General features: G+C 43.0%; 1 protein-coding gene across 5 annotated transcripts in view; it reads right to left on the bottom strand.

Moving 5' to 3' along the window:
- Positions 1-386: 386 nt before the first annotated feature.
- Positions 387-21,728, bottom strand: part of LOC141806829 (uncharacterized) — a 56,964-nt gene continuing 35,622 nt past the window's right edge. For 4 of the 5 annotated variants that reach the window (XM_074692512.1, XM_074692511.1, XM_074692510.1 and 1 more), the window contains exons 2-5: positions 17,013-21,043; positions 14,338-14,461; positions 11,170-12,054; positions 387-8,808 (exon numbers count right to left, since the gene is read on the bottom strand). In XM_074692512.1, the coding sequence (XP_074548613.1) occupies positions 8,268-8,808; positions 11,170-12,054; positions 14,338-14,461; positions 17,013-20,430 (4,968 nt within the window). In that variant the 5' untranslated portion in view covers positions 20,431-21,043 and the 3' untranslated portion in view covers positions 387-8,267. The remainder of the gene's footprint in view (positions 8,809-11,169; positions 12,055-14,337; positions 14,462-17,012; positions 21,044-21,728) is intronic. The other variant, XM_074692514.1, reaches the window with a different exon arrangement.

Raw genomic sequence — 21,728 nt, forward strand, 5'->3', positions numbered from 1 at the left:
ATCTATTTTGAGCAGATGACTTGTTAAAGGCATCAAACATACAGACTGTGTTAAACATGAATGTGATAACACTTATTATGCCTATAAGACGTTTTAGAAACCAATTTATCACTTTAGCCCGTTAACCGACTTTAAAGGTCCCATATTATGAAATCACTTTATTAAGTCTTTTAGTGAAATTTGTGGGTCTTTGGCTTTCCTCCCAGCCCACAAAATGTGATATTTAATGACAAAACCTGTACTTAGTAGTGCTTGTGAATGTAAAATCCTGACCTAAATTGAGCTGTTTGGATTGTGGGGATTTGCCGACGTCAGTGATTCCCTTTTTTGACCAATCAGGAGCAAGTCTAAGTCTATTGGTCCACCGGGGCAGATCCCCCCCCCCCCCCCCCCCCCGTTGAAGAGCCATCAGTACTTTGTTATCGGCTGTAAACAGCCCCATAGTTCAATGCACAAGCTTCCCTACTCAGAAGAAGACAAGACTAAGTGGCTAGAGTTCATCTATCAAGGAAATGTTCCAGCTACACTCAGTCAAACTGTGCATGTGTGTGCTAGTCACTTCACGGCTGACTGCTTTTCCAACTTTGGACAGTACGACAGAGGGCGAATAGAGTGGTCCTGAATCCAGGCACATTACCAACCATCCGCCAACAAACCTCAGACTCTGGAAATGTGAGTATTTTAAATGCTGTGTGCTGTGGAGCAGATGTAAGAGCTTTTCCTCAGTGTCCCCCCTGTCTCTGTGTTAGCTTTAGGATGCTAACTTTAGCTGCAGTTAGCCTGTTGTTTTAGCCTGTAATGTTACGGTAAACGAGCTTCACTGTTTTCTAAACATTGTGCACCCAGCTCGTGGCGCCGCTCTCAGTGACGCTGAAGAGCGGGGCGGTATCAGCGGTGGCTCATTTACATATGAAGGCCACGCCCACTAAATCAGAGCGTTCTGAACAGAGGGGCTATGAGAGCCTGGAAACAATGCTGCTGTGCTTGGTTTATTGGCTTTTTGGACCAAAACATGTTAATAACATTTCATGAAGACATCAATAATCCATATTAAACTGCAGAAAAGGAGCAAAATATGGGACCTTTAACTTGAACTTAGAGGCTTGTAGATTCTGCAAAGTGTTTCAAATCTCAATACTACAGTTTCAACATTGTAGTCCTTTTGATTGACTCCTCATTTGACCAACTGGGTCAATCTATGGTCTCGCCAGGGCTATTAATATTCACTGAGCATTACATGGTGTGAACATGCTGCAATTTCTCTTTTTTTCTGCGTAGCATCATTGTCTCTGTAAATGGTTTTATCAAAAGAGGAGAACCTGCATTGCACCGATGATATTGCAGTAGTGATATCTGAAACACGTTGAAGAATGAACAAGACTCTGTATTCACATTGAAGGTCAAAAAAGCCAGTAGGGGGGCTACCACTGGTTAAGATATTAAAAAAAGAATGCAACTGATGAGTGATGAAACTGCTAAGTATTACTGTCTTTAAGAAATCCCTGAATCTGTGAGATGACTGATTAAACTGAAATGCATTAATTTCCAGTTCCATCATTTATCAGCGTATGGGACAAAAATCTGGTTTACTAATGCATCGACTGACGTGCATGTGTGTGCAGTGTTTCTAAAAGCTCATGTTGGCGTTAGTGTTTGAGTGTCTGCGTTTTTTTAATGATGTGGTGGAGCTGGATATCTGCAGCTTGATGTCACACCGACTGTTGACAAGTACCTTATACAACCACACTTCAAAAATGGTGAAACATCCCTTTAAATGCAATCCTGCCTTTGAAACAATAATAACAGTTTAACTATGTTCATTTAACATCATCCCATGGTTACTGACATGATGCTGATCCATCTAAAGATTTGCAGGTTTTGTTTCAGTTTGGTGCCCTGGTATTTATATAAAGAGCTTTTACTGAGAAATCTCTTTACAATCAAGAAAAATACATTTGAAACAACTCAGCCTGTTAAATTAGAGACCAGTGAAACAAAAAAAAAATCTATCAAATGTACTTCAGGTAAAGCAAGGGAAATGATATAACCTTGAGTCGACTGACTTTCTGTTAAGTTGTATAAATGGACTGAGAGGAAGCCTCAATGACTGAGCCATGATACAGAGCTGGGAAAAAAAGGTCTGAATTCATGCTTTGTCAGAGGGGCAGCTTGTTTGTTATCTTACACCGAGGTGACAATGAGAGGAAGTGCAAAGAGAAGAGCGAAATGATTCCCGGTTATTCACAGGTGTCGTTGTGTCCTAAAACTTTGGCCAACAGTAAAACTGCACTCAGACATCTTCCAGTTTTCATCCTCAGCTATTCGCAAAGTGAACGGCCTGCCATGCTGTTGCTCTTGCATTGCTGTGTGTTCAATGACGCAGCTAAAAAAATAAGAGTGCAGAGATGAAAATAGGCCAGCTGGCAGAAGGCTTTCTTTAACTTTAGGAGGAAGCAGGGAAAGGATAGAGACACCGAAGCAGGAATAAATGTTTGGTGGTCTGGGATTTAAGGCAGTTCCTGGATGTAAAAAGTCTTTATTATGATTCAAAGGAATTTTATCTGATTCTAAAAACATCAAAACAATGACATATCTATTTTTGCAGTGTAACACCAAAGTTTTTGCATAATTGACTTTTGTTTGGAGGCCCTGTGAGGATTTAACAAGTGATCCAGAAATAGTCTCACTTTGATGTTTTTGTTCATAATCCACAATTTACCATGAGAATTTTTTGCACTAGAAATGGTTATTTCGAAAAGTTGTATTTCAGTATCAGTGATCAGGTCACATTTTCAGCACGCAGACTGAAAGTCACTTTCACTAACAAAGTTTAGCAGTGAGAAGCAAGATCTGCCTTTATTTCTAAAGAAGAGGATATTGGATTTATTTGGTGGACCCTGGAAGTTAAAAACCTGCGACCAGGTAGACCTGCCTTAAAATCTGGAACATTAATTGCACCTGTGCATAGAACACAGGCAGTTTTGGGGGTCTAAAAAAGAGACACCTCGAGTCACACTGGTGACTGGTTGTTTAAGGCTGGAGTTCTGTTTGCTGTGCAGCCTTGTGCCCTTAAGTTTATTGAACATACTTGAATATGAACCCGACATGCTATTGAAGGAGGCATCAACAGGTGAGCCATGAAGCTCAGGCTTTATGCGTCTACCTTGTGTGTAAGAACATCCTTGATGAGGTTACTCTTTCTTTGACGCTGAGGTCAAGGCTGAAAAACCTGAAGCAGCAGCACCACCAGAGGTGGCATGTAAGGCTGCGAATAATGACAATCATGAGTCAGCTTAGCTTCAAGCCACTGTTACCATTCATTTTGAGGACAATCATCGTCAAGGCACCAAACCAACACTGAAAAACGTTATCATGGGTATGTGAAGTTAACAGGAAGTCCAGTCTTAAGCTAAGGAGTCATAAAGGATAATCTGCTTAATAGTGGACAATAGATTTCTTGAAATGTCTGAATATGACCTTATGAGGGGGAAAGCTGTTAAGAAGTAGCACTGCCAACCTGATCTGTGATGTTTCCCAGCATGCACAGAGTAGCACACATTTCCAGCCACAAATGGTTGCATGCAAATGGTGCAGTACAAAAACTGAACCCAGGCAAATGTTAATGACTTATTTTAAATTTAAAACAGAGTCTTATTAGAGTTAATACAAACCACATTCAGCCAACAAGACCAGAGAAATGTCTTAGTTCAAGACAAAATGACACCTGCATTATTTGAAGACTTACTTGTCAAATTTCTTGAAATAAGAATCATTTCTTAATACAATAAACTAAACAATTACATTTTTCTTCACCCATTGGCCGATTTTTTTAAGCAACTCGTGTCATTTTTGTCTTTCAATGTCTTGAAATAAGACATTTTATGAACTTGTCAGATGAACCTAGCTCATATTGGTCCTTATTTATCAAATGTGCGTATCCTGAAGATGGGTGTACGCTCACTTCCATCAGCATTTATTCATCTGAACGTGGGTGTCGGGCACACTCAAATTGTAACATTTAACTCTTCTTCCGCAAATCTATAAAATATATCACTATGAAAGAGCAGCAGCACGAGCAATCAGCTGATTTCTCCCATAAAAAATGTTTTCCCTTTATCGTATTACTTGAAAAAAAAAATAAAAATAGAGAGGCGGTTATCAGTTTTAATAAAGTCTCTGCAGAGAACATTCAAAGGATCAAACTTCTAGCCTGGATTTTTTAAAGGAAGCTGTATTGATTACAGGATTCACTGTGAAGATTATTATTTCACTTCTCACAATATTATCATATAAACGTGATCTGTGTGTGACAAAGTGACTATTTCATAACAAAAGACGTTCATTTACAGAAGATCACGACCAATAATCATAAAACTTTGGTCTACCCGTGCGTAATTGTGCATGATCGACACATATCTTGTCCTGGCACCAAAACAACCACAAATGAAGTTAATGAGATCAGTTTTTCAGTGAACTAGTTTGCAATACTGGAAATGGATTATTATCCGTATCTGACACAGTGCAGGTTGGTCTGTCCCTCCGTCTCTTCCGTCTGAAACAGACAGAGACCTGGTGAGAGCTCCACTCCCTCCTCAGTCTGTGACAGGTTCAGGCTGGAGTCTGCAGCTTCTTTCAGAGCTTAAACACATCTTTAAAAAACAACTTTCCATGTTTCTGAACCTGAACAGAAACAATTAATAATATTGTGGCTTCTAATAGTTAAATATCAGGGATTAATTAATCAAGGTGTAAACGAAGGCTGTGTGAATGAAATGTTTAAAACTCTGCTGTAGTTCAGTTTGTCACATCCACGCTGCTGAATCACAGCAGTGATTTTCTTGCAGGAGAGTTTTTTCTGACTCAGTCTTACGCCACTTTTCAGGCTGTCAAACAACACCCAGATCTGCGCCAATTTCCACGCAACATTGATATATGAGGGTCATTAAGTCTAGTAGGACAAATTTAAAGAGACTCTGAGGAACTGCAGCGACACCTATAGGCCAGAGTATTACACACGCTGTCGTGAAGAAGTCACTTTTAACAAGGCGTGTGTTTGTTTTGGAAATGAATTGAGATCAGATCTTTTTAAGACTACTTTTCTTTGTTCAAGAAAACTTTTTAAACAGATACAGCACTACAAGGAAAGGTATTTATCAACAGTTATGTTGCACTGTTGTTTGTAAGTTTGACCATAGTTCATTAGCCGGCTATGTTTAGCACCACTGGCAGCCCTGTGCTCTAAGATGTGTCTGGAATGTTGTTCTGTTCATTTTATTGAAAAACTCACATTTGAACTGTGTTTAAGCCTTAAGCCCATGTCTTAGCTTTTAACTTTTTTTTTTTGCTTTTAGCTTGTGCTCTATCACTCTCCCGTTTAGCTTTCTGCTCATCTGTCCTTTTTCTGTCTGACAGTTAGTCTTCTGTGTCCACCATCACTACAAAATTAATCACAATCAGAAATCGTTTTCAGCAGAGAAAACAAAGATATCTACTCACTACTAAACTTTGTCCACAGGTGTGGTGTTGTCATAGAGACTTCGACGTGCTGTAAATTAATCTGGTCCTGCTCATCCCAATTGGGAAGCTGAGAAATAACATTTAGGAATAACCTATATTGGCGCTGATAATCTCATTGTAAATTGTGGATTACGATCAGGCGTAGACCCAGAAAGGTCTTCACTGTCCCTTCAAATTAAAACAAGTCATAAACACTTGCTAGTTTTTGTGGTATGATTGGGATGGAAGGGCATGTTAATGACAAAGCTTCAGCAAGAACAGCGCCATCTTCTGAAAAAAAAAAAAATTCCAGAATTAGATAAAATACTTTTCTCTGCATCTAACACTGGTCAATTGTTACACTGATGTATGGGTAACAGGTTACTTTTTGGATAAATGTTTGTCTTAAAAAACGGATACTATGGTAATATTGGGGCTTTAAAGAGACCAGGGGTCACCCAACTCAAAGACGCAGCCATGCCAAAATATACTCACTGCCCACTTACATAATGTCACTGTTTACTGTCAGCAAAGGCTTGCAGTGCTAATAGTGTAATAAAAACATATTCAGAGGAAGCCACCTTAGCTTGTCAGTCTTTCAGCCCTGATTCAGACACTCAGACAATCCTGCAGCTTGAAAAACGCAGACATGCTAATGAAGCACTTAGCTCCTCAGTGGATGTGCTTTTAAACCAGCGCTCAAAAGAACCAGAAATAAATCCATCCCCGAACCCGACAGGTGCATTCGTAGCGCCACCAAATCCTGCTGGCTTTACATTGAGCGTTGTCTCTGAGAACAAGAACTGGCAGAGCATTTCACTGTTGATAATCACAGAACAAGCTGCACAGGGAAACAGTCTCCTCACATTAGGAAAAAAAAACAGCTGCCTCCCCTTTTCATTTGACTCAACAAATATGAGCACAAAAGATTCATCCTTTAAATTCCAGTAGCATCACCTTCACTGCCATCATCAGAGACATTCAGAGGACTTGAAGGTGTCAAACAGTGACGTGCCCCCCTCCCTCCTGAAATTCAAGTGCAAATTTAAAATAGCAACCTGCTCAGAAAGCAATTTACCTGTCAGGCCATGACTTTCCACATGACCTTCATATCCTCAAGGATCATTATTGTGCAGCTGACAACAACTTGTTAACTCGTCGCCTTGTACTCTGTCTTATTAAAAAGATGGCACGTCTGAAAGCTCTCCTGTGAAGGTGCTATATGCACCAGTTTTGTACATCAGTAAATTATAACCACATTAATGCAAGTGTTGCTGTAATTAATCAACTGCAAGACCACTGCTGAGATGATTGGCAGCTCCTCCAGCCTCCACACTGCATATTAAAGTGTGCGCTGACGCCGTGGACTTACAGGGAAGTCTCCTGTTTGCTTTACTTTCAGCACAAACACAGATAAACCTGTCCTCATGCTTATCCTCCAAGATGTCACAGAAGAGAGGGGAGGCAGGACACAGAGGGGATTATGGGAGATATAACTCTTCAGAGAAAACGCCAGCTCCAAAAATATCATTGGTGTGAGACAAAGGCAATCAATCATCTCAACAATGGGCTCAATGTTAGGAGCAACTTCACCTGATGACGACTTGGTGTTAAAAATGTGACACATAGGCCCTTTAAATAGGTGTGAGTCTGCGTTTACGATAAGTATTTGGCTGTATAAATCAAATCAAACCCAGCCGTTATTATATACATCACTCAGGCAACACTTCCACATATAAAACATAGAATATAGCATGAGTCTTTAAGCATATTGCTCAGTTATTACATTCACAAATCTAATCGATAAATAAAACATTCAAATTAAATGTTATTACTAAAATCCCTCCAGTATTTCTTCATGATTGCACATTCATTACATATATATTTCCCTCTTTAATTATCTCAGAAATCAAAATATATTATCGGCACACTGTTAAATACACTTTAAAGTTGAATGTAATTATAAAATATATTATACACTGTAAAGTCTGACCTCAGTCAGTTTGTAAAAGTCAGTTTTTAAAGTATAAAGAAGTAAGTGTTAGGTGTTAAATAAAGGGGGAGGGGTTGTTAAAAGGCCTGAGAAAAATTTACATTGTTAGATCATTAAACAGCATCACATGTTGGTTTCTCTTCCTTTTCTCTTGGTTATGTTTTGATATTTAACTGTGAATGAATTCCAATGTTGTTGACCTGTTTGATTACACAGGGCAGAGCCAGATTATTGGGAACACCAAGTGTTTAGTCTTTGTTTCAAGGTGGATTTTTCTTGTATTTTTGTGTATGCTGTAAAGTACATTCAAAGGAATAAAAAACTCACAGGAACTGACATATTTATAATTGTAAAGAGAATAAAGTGTTACAAGTAAATCAACCCTGTTTTTCAAAATTTGACCACTAATAGAAACCCAGCACTGCATAACTTCCTTAAGTGTTCAACCATTGGCCACAATTCCACATAATCCCAACCTGAAGTTTAGCCTGAGTCTGATACTGTCTTAATCTGTGTGCACAATATTGATTAGTCTAATCTGAGAAAATGCAATGATTAACTAGTCTTTATGCAGCCTTTGTAAGGTCAGAGGAAGGCAATGGCAGCAGCTTGATGAACGACTCAAAAATTTACAGGCAGAAAAAAAAGGTGTAGTGGTTCCAGCCAGAAGTTTGTTTGAATAAACTGAAGATCTTTTCTACCTTTCTGTAACCATCTCAGTTTCAGGGGATGAAAGCTCCTCAAGGATATGGTAAACAAAAACTCTGTCCTTCCAAAATCAACCAGAAGAGGATGAGGAAGGTGACGAGGACGATGAAGAGGAAGGAGAGGGTCCGTAATCTGTGAACCTTGATGATGTCATTTCCTTGTCTTTCTCTTTCCTGCTTCCAGTGCAGACTGACCTCTGGGCTGGTTTAAACTGCCATGTCACCTTCTTTGTCGACGACTGGTCCACTGACGTCATCTGCCTCATCTGTGTAGTGACAGCGCGAGTCGCCCTGGGAACGGCTTGAGCCCCCGCGATGCTGGTGGTAACCTTCTTTTCACTCCCGTTGTTGTTTCTGTCCTCCACTGAGAAAGGCTCATTCAGCACTTCAGGCTCGGGGTTTTCTCCGACCATGTCCCAGTCGGGTTCAGTAGGCAGCCGCTTGGGTCGTGCTACACCAGCAGATTTGCCTGCAGCAGCTGAGAATCTTGAAGAGCGGCTCGGATCAGAGTCGGACAAGTCTGAGTCCCAGTCGCTGTCCCCCAACACCGAGCCACAACCCAGTACCGAGACATCTGCACCGCCAGATCCTGAACTCTCTGAGTCTGACTCCCTGGAAAAACACAAGAGAAGGAGTCTGGGTTCAGAGTGGTAGTGATAGCAAACTATGCTGCTTTTAAATTAGCTGCAGAAATCTCAATTCTGACTCAAGTGTAGAAAAAAATGCAAGGACTTTAATAAGGGCTGTCGCAATATACCAGTATACCAGTTCTCTACCAACACCCAACAAATGTTTCCTTTCAAGTCTGGACAATCTCTTAAAAGAAGTTTGTTTTACCATCTGGAAACGCAAACAAAACTTAACTTGAATATTTTCCAAAATTTTAATTGCTATAATAAATGTAAAGAGACAAATCTTATCTCTTATCTTATGGCATAAGTAAGTTAAGTTTTACATTTGACCATTGATGAAGCAAAGCTAACAACAACTAGGTGGATTTTTTTTTTTGGTCATAATAATTGTGGGGAAGCAAATCAGATACCGCAATAACCCTTATTCAAAGTTCTTAACGTGTTTTTTTTTAAAGATTAAACACATTAAAACATACATATTCATGAAGATGGGCTTGCAAAAAATGTCTCAAAAGGACAGCAATATTTGTTGAATTGGTAATCATGTTATTGAGGATCAATACAGAAAAAAGAGGAATGATTCATCCACTTGTTTATCTGCTATATTTAGTCGGCACAAAAATAATGAGGCCTAGGTTGGTGTCTCCTATTTTGGTATGCTTTAACCAGGTAAAGACTCAACACATGACCAGAAATGGGCGTACTTTTCACAGAGCAAACATGGGTACTGTGGTGATCCCAGGTGGTTTTTAGAAAGCCCTTATTGGACCATCATGGAGCTTCTCATGGGACCCTCATCCCTCATTTTGGGTTGAATCATGCAGAGTCAGGTTAATACTTCTGTGGTGAATGAACAGCGTATCATAGGCTACAGGTCTGCGTGGCTCTTTCAGAAAAAAAAACACACTACACAAAGATGTTGGCTAACCGAACATCATGGGTGATGCATTCAGCAGTACACTCACATTACTGTGACAATGCAACAGTGGTCTCTGGTTCTGGTTCAGACAGCAGGAGATCCGAGCTCCCCTGCGCCTCAAATGCAACTAATCAATCACAGGTAGTGTTTGTACCTCTAAGCTGTAGCTCAACAGGTACATAGCAGATAGCAAAATAGATTCTTGTTTTTTAATTTTTGTTTGTTTGTTTTTTTGCTGAAGATGGACACTTCAGCCTGAGAAATTGGGGAATGGCATGAAAGTGTGTGAACCCAATCAAATGTGTGTGTCTCATGGCCAATGCTTGAGCGTTGGCAGCTTTGCCTCAAGTCTCCACTCTATCCTACTTTGTGATATTATTGTGTGACTATCAGCAACATTTACCAGCTTCAATATGACATATGCTCAAAGTCTCTGTGAAAAGGCACAGAATGTACCAGAAAAAGGCAATATAGCAATCATACAGACAACACCGCCCTCATGAGTCTCATGGGAGTACTGAGTGCTTGTTGGATGGGTCAACACAGAAGTATAAACCAGCCGTAAGACCCAGGTGGAAACTGGGGGCAACATTTGCTAAGCTTGGGTTGGGCATACTTTGGGCCCAATGGGTCTCCATGGTAGGATCCTGGTCTTGGTCACACGTCTCTTTAGGCTGGGCCCACGTGGTTATCACAGTACCCATATTGACCCTTTATGGAGCCCTCATCAGCCCACATGGGCTGAATGATCATTAGCATTGAGCAATTATTAGCGAGGATGGCTAACAAATTGTCAGATCATGGCAGGTCACCCAACAGACAGCAGGAGTTAAGACCCGTAGCCCAGCATGGCTCTAAATCTGTAGCCAGACTCTTCTCCTCTGTTGTGCCCAAATGGTGGAATTAATTACCTAACTCTATAGAATCTGCAGAGTCCCTTTCTACTTTAAAGAGATGTCTAAAGACTCAACTGTTTAGGGATCACGTCTGCACTTAAGCTGACCCTTCTCCTCTTTGTCCTCAGGAGTAGCATCAGTCAGAAGGTCTAAGTGAATTTTCAGTGCTTATTACTGAATGTTGTTGAAGGTTGAAGTTGCAGCAATTAGTAGTGGTTAGTTGGCTAGATTATTCTACATTAAAAAATATATTTATGAGGTTTTCAAGCAAATACAGCCTGACTTTATCAAGTGAGAGGTCCAGTGTAAGCTGATACCTTTTCAGGGAGAGCTAGAAGACATGGTAAGGTAATAAAACAAGGCACATAGGCACCAGACCTCGCCTTGGTTTAAGTGGACTGAATCAATATTTAAATGCACATTGTTGCTACCAAATGCTTGGTAGTTGATTTTTGACCATCACACAGAAAAAAAACAAACAGTCAAATGCACAACAGAAACAATAGCCAAACAAAATTGCACGTACCTGCCGCTGTACTGTGTACTTCCTGCAGGACCCAGTAGGAGGCATGCTGGAGCAGCAAGGTAGACAAAGCTGTCAGTGCACAGAAAATCTTCCTCTGGTTTTTGTGGGTTAAGGTGAGTAGGCTTGGCATCCCCTTCTGTATTTGACTGGTTCAAATTTGTTTTCATGCTATCTGAATGCTGCTGTACAGTGTCTTGTTTTGTAACATGGGTGGGAACTTCTGTCACTTTGGTGGCTTCACCAGGTCTCGCAGACACAGCAAGGTAAACAAAGCTGTCCGATTGGACAAAAGGATCTATGTCACCACAGTCCAGTCCTGAGCTTCTGATGGGCTTCTGATTAGGATCTAGCAAGTGTTTAATTTGTTGTTTTGAGGGCGACAGAGGGAGAGGGGTGTCACCCCGCATAAGGGTTACTTTTTTTCTGGATGGTATTTCTTCACTTTGAGGGGCACTGAAATTAGTCGAGACCTCACTGTGTGCGTGGTTGAGTGGGGCCCTAATGATTGAAACAGTGGCAATCTTACCAACTCTTCTTCCACTCTCTTCTTTTCTTTTCACTTCCTCCTCCATCTTTTCACGCCTTGGTTCTTCTTTTCCACCATCGACTTGTATGTCTGTATCTTCCTGCATGGAGGTATTGAGGAGTGATGGGTAGCACCACTGTAGCTCCGAACTCTCCTCCCTCCCCCATTCCTTTATTCCTCCATCATCGCCATCTTTCTCCAGTGATGTGTTGCTGCTGCCTAAGTCGGAGCCACTGATTGGCTGGTCACTGTCAGAGCCGCCCTCCTCCTGGCTCTGATTGGATAAGGACATGAAGACGCCACTGGAATCAGACTCCAGTGTCAGGTTGGAGTCTGGAGAGCTGTCCTCTTTAGTGGAGCTAGAAAAAAAAAAGAAAGATGGTCAAATGACTGCTACATTCTCCCTGAAAGCTCAACTTGTGTGACTTCTAATAACCTGTTTTTATCATTGATACAATTCAGAGAATTTACATTTGTCTTGACCTTCTAAGATCAACACCTCGGTTTGTTTGTTTTTTGGTTTGTTTGTCTATCAGCCCCTTGGAGCTACTGAATATTTGAATGTTTGCAAGGTTGTCTGGGGTGACAGACACATCATTATGAAAACCGTAGCTCTTGTATTGATCAGTCAATACTACAGAATCATTTGGGCTTCATTTACTTACCAGGGCAACAGATGTATTTGTACCAAACTTTGTTTCTATTGACTTGTAACTACTACATTCACACCCAAAACAAAGCAAATGAACTCATACATTTATTCCACCTTTATGTTTCAGTTCAGCTGACACCCTTTCGTTCTTTCATATCCTGTTTTGATTCTGATCAAAAGGTTTTTTTTTCCAGAGTACTTTTTTTTTCAAAGGCTGTAATCAGAGAGCATTACAGAGGACAGTGGACAGAGCAGGAAACAGGGTGAGAGTGGAGAGTCACGTGGAGAAGGCTCCACAGGCTGGGTTTAAACCTGTATTTGCCTGCACGAGGGCTTACCTCATTGGGAGTGCAACCTAGACCACTGGGCCATCTGGCGCCCCTGTTATGTTCCAGAGGTAAAAATATGGTCTAGACCAGAGGTTTGCAATGAGTACTATAAAAGAGCATTTGTCCCTTTCATGTATACTAAATACACTTACTGCACACTTTGATTAGGTTCACCCTGCTAGCCTGCCTCCCTGCCTCTTTTCCTGTCAGAACTGTTTCATTACCTCCGCCAGGGAGGTTGTGTTTTTGGGAGAGTTTGTCTGTCTGTGTTTTTGTCTGTGAACAACATAACTCAAAAAATATTGAAAAGATCTTCAGGAACTTTTTAAGAAATGTTCAAAATGGGATAAGGAAGAAGTGATTAAATTTTGGAGGTGATCCAGATCACCGTCTGGATCCAGGATGTTTTTTAAGGATTTCTTATCATTGTGAGAGAGGGCCATTTCCACCAAATGTGTATATAACGGCACAATAAATGGTCACCATAATTTCTGACAGATTTGAAAGTACGATCCAGATCCTGGCAATATTCTAAATACTAAAATCCAGAATATGAAATATGAATTGGGTCATCATAATTTTCAACACTGTCAGGTAATAAATTATCTTACAAACCTGCAACTAACACCAATTGTAGCAGACAGTCTGCTGAAAGAGAGTATAACATTAAAGTAGGACTAAAGTGTTGGTGACAATCACAATATGCTTGATGGAGGTCTGCACTCTCCGAGTCCTTTTATAGTTCTTGGTGTCATAGCTCCATCAAGTTAATGGAAACATTCCTCAGAGAGTTTGGTCCATATTGACATGAAAGCATCACACAGTTAGAGCAGATTTGTCAGCTGAACATCCATGATGAGAATCTCCCGTTCCACTACATCCCAAAGGAGCTCTATTGGATTGAGATCTGGGGACTGTGGAGACCATTTGAGTACAGGGAACTCATTATTATGTTCAAGAAACCAGTCTGAGATGATTCCAGCTTTATGACATGGAGCGTTATCCTGCTGGAAGTAGCCATCAGAAGATGGGTACACTGTGCTCATAAAGGGATGGACATGGTCAGCAACAATACTCAGGTAGGCTGTGGACTTAAGTGGAGCAGAAATCCAAACTCATCAGACCTGACAACGTTTTTCAATTCTCTATGGTCAACGTTTGGTGAGCCGGTGTGGATTGTAGCCTCAGTTTCCTGTTCTTAGCTGATAGGAGGATCACTACTGCTGTAGTGTCTGCATCTAGGTTGGACATGTGTGTTCAGAGGTCTTCTGTAGACTTTGATTGTAACGAGTGGTTATTTGAGTTACTGTTGCCTTTCTATCATCTCAAACCAGTCTGTCTATTCTCCTCCGACCTCTGTCATCAGTAAGGTGTGTAGTTTCTGAGAACTGTTAAGCACTGGATATTTTCTCTTTTTTGGACCATTCTCTGTGAATTGTAGAGATGGTTGTGGTAAAACATCACAGTATCTCACTTTCCTGTTTTGTATCAATTAAATGGTTTGTACTGTTTGTGTATTATCATTATTATATTATTACATATTATCACATTGTGATAATCTGAGAGCTTCAATCTCAGATTTTTCCTATGAATTCAAAAATGCAGAAGCATCTTGACATACAAACAGGGCCTGTGCAAGCTGAAATATTCTGTATACTCACCAAGTGCCAACAGTGGAAGTCCCTGCAGATTTGGATGACCAGTCAGCAGGATGTCTGTCTGTGTCTGTAGCTGGTGAAGCCATTGTGCTGAGCTCCAAACTGACCTGCGATCTGCTCCCCACTCCTACAGAAAAAGAGAAAAGATTCCACACAATTACCAAACTGGAACTGGAAATATATTTATTATACATCACGACTTCCATCAGACGTCTGTTCAAGCTCTTGTTTGCCACGCCTCAATCAGCTGAACAACCCTAACTCCAGACTCTTCTCCAGATCTGAACATGTGCTGTAATGAACAGTAATTCTGTCACTGCTGCTGCTTCAAATAAAGCGTTTCACATTCTTCCACAGATCTACAAGGCCCAGAGTCTGCCGTCCTTGTGTAGGTTAATATTCCACTCTCTCAGTCCCTGCTGCACTGACCCACATGAATCAATCAGCTGTACTGTCATACCGACTGCTTCAGATATAAAAGATGTGACCTTTCGGATGAGAATAACACAATTCAGAAAAAAATGGTATCAGTCTACAAAAAGATGATAATTTAATTGCTTTTCCTTCACTATGGCACAATTTTTTGAACATTTTAGTCTGCATTAAGTGTTTTCACAACAAAAAAAGAAAGGCAAGAGCGTGAGACGTGCAGCTGAAGGCCAGAGTCTGGAGCCATCCAACCTGTGCTATCGCTACGGTTTATGGTTTGAGCTTTATTAGGTCAACATATGCTCAACTCTCAAGGCTGTCCTTTGGCATCTAATAAAGATGCACAAGATGGCGTCTGCTTGAATTTCAAGGTTCCTTTTTTAGCAACTAGCCTGCATCTTCTCAGAAAAACTAAGAGGAATCGTCTCACACACATCAAGTGTGTTAATAGTTTGAGTGTTTCTGTTATCATGCCTGAAAAGAGGCCAGTGCCTCATGTATAATATAACCTGAAATGGGAGCACCAGGTTAAAGCTATGGTTCACGATTTGGAAGCTTGGTTATTATTATACACTGTTTATGGAGCCGTTATGGTTCGATGGTACAATCTACACAATATAAAGGCAAAAATAATGAAAAAATTATTTCAGTACATTAGCTGCAAAACGGCATCATAATTGGCCAATCCAAACTGCCGGTTTGTGCGTGAGTCCATACAATCCCCTGTCTCCCCTGCTCCACATTGTCCTGCCCATGGTCCCACCTCGTCCTTCCCCACTACCCCTCTCACGTCAGCTAGCTGCTCAGCTACAGAAGCGTCATGGAGCCAGAAAAGACCAAAACCAGGAAGCTGTTAACTGTTACCCTCCACAGGGAAGGGAAGAAAACGATAACGTTTCAAGAAAAAGGCTGAAGCAAGGAAGAATTATGAGCGATACAGGTGCCACCAGAGACTGAATATTGGAGGAATGTATGACCGGTGGAAAAAGCTGCAGAGGGATTTGGGACTGAAGACTGACGCAGAGACAGCTGAGTTTCTGTTGAACATGTAATGACTTTGTTTACCACAGTGGAAGATGTCAGCTGAATAACTCTGGTTATTCTGTGCCTATACTGGCAAATGACCGAACGCTGCTGGTTGGAACGGGTTGGCTCTGTCAATAGATTTTAGCATAAGTTAGCCACACATCTTTAGCATTGTATACAGAGCTGGTGAAGAAAGGTACAGCCTCGCCCACAGTCGGCTCTGCTCTGATCAGCTGGCAGTGGCAACACCAGACCTGCGTCACCGGCTAATTCATGGTTTTGATTGCGCCTGTCCAATTGAAAAAGCTACCACTGTGTGTTACAACGAGGATGACTGTCTTGTTTGTTACATTTTCTGCCGGCCGGCTTCTTGCTCTGTCGGAGGGGGCGTGTTGTTAGAAGGCGAGGTAGGGCGATATGAGCAGGATCTTGGAACACGGAGGGGAGGGGTGAGTGAGGCTGCGTTTTTCCAATGTGTCTCATCAGCCAAACTGGGTTTAAGAATCGTAGACCATAGCTTTAATGTGCAGGTTAAGCTACATCAGGTGGCAGTGGGGGGGCATACTGGGTACACCGCATATAAGCAAGGAGTTGCTGAAGATAACAGACCTGTCTGCAAAACCTGCTGCAAAAAGTTGCATCTCAAACATCATCAAACTTCAGGCAGCATCTGAGGGATTAACACCCAGCTTTCTATTCCCAGATCATGTCTCCTGATTGTGTTACACTAAGTAGAAACATTGGATATTGTAGCTTGCATTACAAAATTCTCAAAAAGCTGCCAAGAAGTTAAATAATTTAGTCTTGCAAAATCCCAGAGAGACCGCTTCGGCATCTGTTCAAAATTCTCTTTTCCTCCTCCCACATGATGGTTTGTTTGTTCGAAGGTGCCTGCAAGAATGTTCTTCCTCCCTGTCTTACAAATAGTTTATGTAAAACATTTTGCTTGCCCAAGTTTGGAGCTAAAAAAATATTTAAGTAATTTAACAAAGAATAAAATGTTGTCTTTTTCATCTCCAAACTTAAAGTCCAGAGCAAGTTTTCCTCCAGCACACATCTCAAAAAGTCTCTTAACCTCTTTAAAAATGTTTCTGCAAGTGATTTAGATTGTCAAAGGATTGGGATGGTGTCATATAACAGAGCAATGATCAATCTTTTCTCGCACATGAATAAAAAATATGAGGAGGATGTAAAAATCATGAATGAGTCTCACTTATATCTACCTGTATAGACTGTAGCTTTCTCCCTCTGTGGTCCAGGGTGTGTTTGGTACATGTCACCCCGTTCCCTCTGTGGCTCCAGGAGAGTCTGATACACATCCTGGGTGTCTCTTTGAGGCTGAGACAGGTCCAAGTGCTCCAGATCAGAGTCCAGCTCCCTGGCTCTCCTTTCTATCTCTGTGAGGCTGAGCTCTGAGGCGGCGGACGAGGGGGGATGGGAGCCTCCAAAGCCAATCGGAGGCCTGAGAAGAGGCCAACGCTGCAGGGATCCTGAGAAAGAGTCGGTATCTCCTTCTCCTCCTCCTCCAGCTTCTCCTTTATCCCAGCCCTCATCCCACAACGTGGTGACCATCTCGAGGACAGCGTCCCAACTCTCCATCCCTTCTTCTTCTCCTTCCCCACCCTCTGGTTCACCATCTTCCTTTTTAACTTTAGCCACCTCCTCCACCTCGTGCCCATGTCGGCTTTGTATCCCACTTATAATCTTGATTCCTGTGTTTTCTATCTTTTCACATGTTACCTGTACTACTATCTCCCTTTTGATGCCTTCCTTTCTGTTTTCTTTTCCCTCAGCTCTTCTTTCTACCTTTGGTTGTTTGGTTTCTATCGCCACCCCCACACTGACAGGAAGTCTTTCCTTCTCTTTACCCACGCACTCTTCCTTCTTCTCTTTTTCTTCTCTCTTTTCCTTTTCTCTGATCTCCTCTTTAACCTTCTTCTCCTCCCTCTCAGTCTTTTTCTTACTCTCCTCTCCTTGCTTCTCCTTGCTCCTGGACCTCCTTGGTTCATCCAGCTCTCTGCAGACCCGCCAGTGCTCCAGGTTCTGCTCTTTCAGGGATGCCCTGCCCACCAAACCAGTCCCCAGTCCTAGATCAGGATGGGATGGTTCTTTCAGGGAGCATCTTCCCACCATGCTTGTTGAGTTTATTAAACTTGTTAGTGGGTTCTCTGAGAAATGCCCTGCCCGACAATGAAGGTGGCCATGTGGGCGCCTCTTCTCCAGAGCTGAGAGGACCGAGGGGAGTGGGGGCAGAATGGGGAGGTTGTGAAGCGCCCCACCCTGTCGAACAGTCCTCTTCCTGACCATGATGCGCCTCGGCCAGGTGGATTCGATGCCTTCAGGAGGACCTGTGGACTCAAGGTCTCCCAGCCCTCTGCTCAGTCGAGGGCTAACAGCACCAGGTCGGAGTCCCGTGGCCGTGCCAGGCCGATTCCTGGAGCTGGACTTGGAGGATTTGGACTTCTGGGATCTGGAGATTTTCTCCTCATGGCCAGATTCAGTATTAACAGAATCCAAAGACTTTTTCTCAGCCAGATCATCAGAAGTAACTTCAGTTTGAGCCACAGTCACGTCTTTTACCTGTGCTTTCTCTGTTTTATGGATGTTGTTCTTGCTTTCACTGATCTCAGCATTACTCTTCATCTCGGCTCTGATCTCAGTTTCTTTAAATGCCTCAGGCTGAGGTGGAGGAGCAACCCTCACATCTGTCTCAACTTTAGTTTCTACTTTGGACTCTGCTGTGAAAGCAACTTCATTAATAACTTTAGAAACTCCTCCAGGATCACCTCCGGTCTTGTTATCAGCCTGCTGCGGGAATGTAAATTTTTCCTCAGCCTTCTCTGACTCCACCTGTGGTCTCATCTCTGGACAACATCCGGCTACAATGTCCACTTTGTCCCCAGGCAGAGCCTTGTCCTGATAGTCCCTCACAGGTGGAGGTGTAGTATCAGGAACAGGTTCAGGTTTAGACACAACCCTTCCATTCTTCTCTCCACTCCTCATGCCTCCCCTGTGGGACTCCCTGTTTACAGCTGCAGCCATCTTTTCCATCTCCATCCCAGACTGCACTTTGCCTTCCAGCTCACGTCCCCCTGGTCTGGTTTTCACCTGGGAGCCCATTCTGGTTTCAGATCCATGCTTATTGCTGGCCCTGCATCCATTGTCGTATTTGTTCCAGCTCTCGGTGCGGTGGTGTTCTTGTATCCCAGCCCTCATGTCGGCCTCTGACATGTTCCCGACTTCACTCACTAACCTGGGCCCAGCTTTGCTGTCCACTAGCACCAAGCCCACACTCCCGTTGTCGTACTTAGGAACCATACCCCCACTGATACTGTCATGACCAACCTTTGAACCTGCCCTATTCCTACCCACAGCGCCTGTGCCCATTCTGGGGGCAGCATTGGGGGAGGGGGAGGGTGAGGGGGAGGGCTGGGGAATTAACAGGGGTGTCGTGTCCAGAGCCTGATCTGGTTCTAAAAACACAGAATCTCTCTCTGAGCGGAGAGGAACCGGCCGACCATATCCAAAGGTCCCGAAAGTGGACGTCTCCCTCCTCTCCCTCTCTCGCGCCCTCTCCCTCTCCAGCCGGCCTCTCTCCCTTTCCCTCTCCCACTCCCTCTGGGCCCACCCTCGCTCCATCTCCCGCTCCCGCTCCCTCTCCCACTCTCTTTCCCGCTCACTCATGGCCCGCCCCCACCCTCCTCCCCGCTCCCTCAGGTCCTGCTCCAGGTCGTGGGCTGACAGTTGGACCAGCGGGGCTCGGTAAGGGGACCTCCTCAGCTCGTGGGGGGGTGACAGCCTGAGGCTCTGGGTCTGGGAGTAGTGTCTCGGCTGAACCACCTGAGGAGGGGAGCAGCGCAGGCTCTGGGTCTGACTGGGGCGAGGTTTGGCAGGGGAGAAGAAGACTGGAGTGTGGTAGCCTGAAGAGAGAGGTGAGCCAGAGAAGGGGGAGATGAGAGGGGAGGTAAGAGAGGAGGACTGGCCTCCAGGGGGAGGGTAGTGCCCTGGATTCAGATACCCTCCTCCTCTCTCCATCATTTCTGCTGTTGTAAACTCCAAACACTCCAGGTGTTTCGGAGGTGTTAAGACTTTCCAGGACTGTCGGCCATCCCTGCTCTTTGTGCTGTCTCCATGGTGATGGTGGTGTTGGTGGTGTTTCTTGGATGAGGAGGAGGACACTCCTGGCGCTGAGAAAGAAGATACAGATGGAGAAACTGAGCGGTTGTAATTTCCTGGAGAATGGCAGACGCCGCCATCAACCTCCTGACCCCCGAGCTTCAGTGAGTCATAGATAGCTCTTTCATCCAGTCGGCGCACAAATGAGGGGTTTGGGGTCAAAGAACGAGGCTGGGGATCGAACATGTCAGCTGGTCTGCAAACCCTCAGGGAGCCACTTGCAGAGTAGCTAAAACTCCCCTCGCAGTCTCGCCGTATGGATCCTCCGGGGTGATGGTGATGGCTGTCGATCTGTTGATTGATGCACATGGTATCGTAGATGGACCGTTGTGGTATGTAGCCGTCTCCGTATCCCCCATCCACCCCTCCAACTCGCCCCCCCATCCCCCCATCCCCAGCTCCATGCTTCTCCAGGCAGCAGGAGCTCTTCCTGAAACACCCGGGGCGGCTAAGGGGCTTTCCCATGACTGGTCGGATGGCTGATGGCGGGAGGGGTTGATGGGAGGCACGGTTGCAGTTTGACGAGTGAATTGTGAAGTCGTTATTTGCACTAATTCTGAAAAATGTTTGAATGTGCAAAATGCATCAGGGCAGACTCAGAGAAGGCCATGGCAGATAACAGGAATGTCCAAACGCGCTGTAGCTCTAGTCCTCTGCTTGAAGTCGGGACACTGTTGAAAACAAGGTATTCTGCAAAAATATGTGCCTGAAAAAGTTCAAAAACATAAAATAATTTGGAAAAAAAAGTAAAAACAGTCCCAACAAAAAAAGTGTAACCTTCAAAAATTTTCAAAAAAAACTGGTGAAAAAGATGAAATAAGTCCAGTTTTGATGTCCAGAGGGTTTCTGTTCTTAGCTCATCTTCTCCCACTCTCCTCTCAGCGTGACTGCATTCATATTTATTCTGCTTGTTTATTGTTCTGGCTGTCTTTTCAGAGCCAATTAAGTCTTTATCCAGTGAAGCGTTAGTCAGTCACAGAGCCACAGAAAGACAGAGCACAGTTGATGGAGGATTGAATCCAGTGAAAGCTTCTCTCTTCATTCTGGCAGTTGTAATTGGTTGATTACAGTTGTCTGCCTGCAGAAAACAAAGCAAACAACAAAAGATTTGAATAGAACGCAGCTTGATAAAGTCTCCTTATAATTATATAACTGAGTGGATATTAGAGGATCCACTAAAGCAAAATCATAATCATTGATATTTTTGCATGTCCATTAGAATAAGACCAGTTATTGAAAACACTGAAGAGACTTGCTAAGTACTAATCAAACTGCAGATACGGTTGTATAATACCTCCTGTCGCTCTAAATTAAGCCTCTCAAAATGTGACATAACAAATCTGATTAGAATTTAAAAGGAAGTGTTTGAAATGAGTTTGAGATGTGGAGTTTGGGAGGGGTAAAGACAAATTTGCATTTGGGGGATTTCAGAATCAGATGTTGTTCAGCAGCTGACCAATAAGGGGGTAAAAGTCAGGATGTCTTGGCCTATGCGGATGGATTTGGATGTGTTTTTCCTTCTAATCAAAATGCAATGCCTAACTTCCAGAGTGCCTGATTAAATTCAATCCAGCTGTGCCTGCAGAGCACTTTACCAGCAACTCAGAACAAAAGTGGCACACGCCTGTCTGAGGCGTATCCAACCATTTCCTCAGTCTATTGATTTGAATATAAGAATCACTAATGGATCCACCAAACCTTCAACCCGTGGACCTCGATCCATCAGCGGGTTATCAATAATGTCGGACAAAGAAGCCTTGATC

The sequence above is a fragment of the Halichoeres trimaculatus genome, unplaced genomic scaffold (genome assembly GCF_033239565.1).
Source record: "Halichoeres trimaculatus isolate MK-OKI-2021-1 unplaced genomic scaffold, fHalTri1.1 fHalTri1_scaffold_17, whole genome shotgun sequence".
Classification (NCBI taxonomy): Eukaryota; Metazoa; Chordata; class Actinopteri; order Labriformes; family Labridae; genus Halichoeres; species Halichoeres trimaculatus.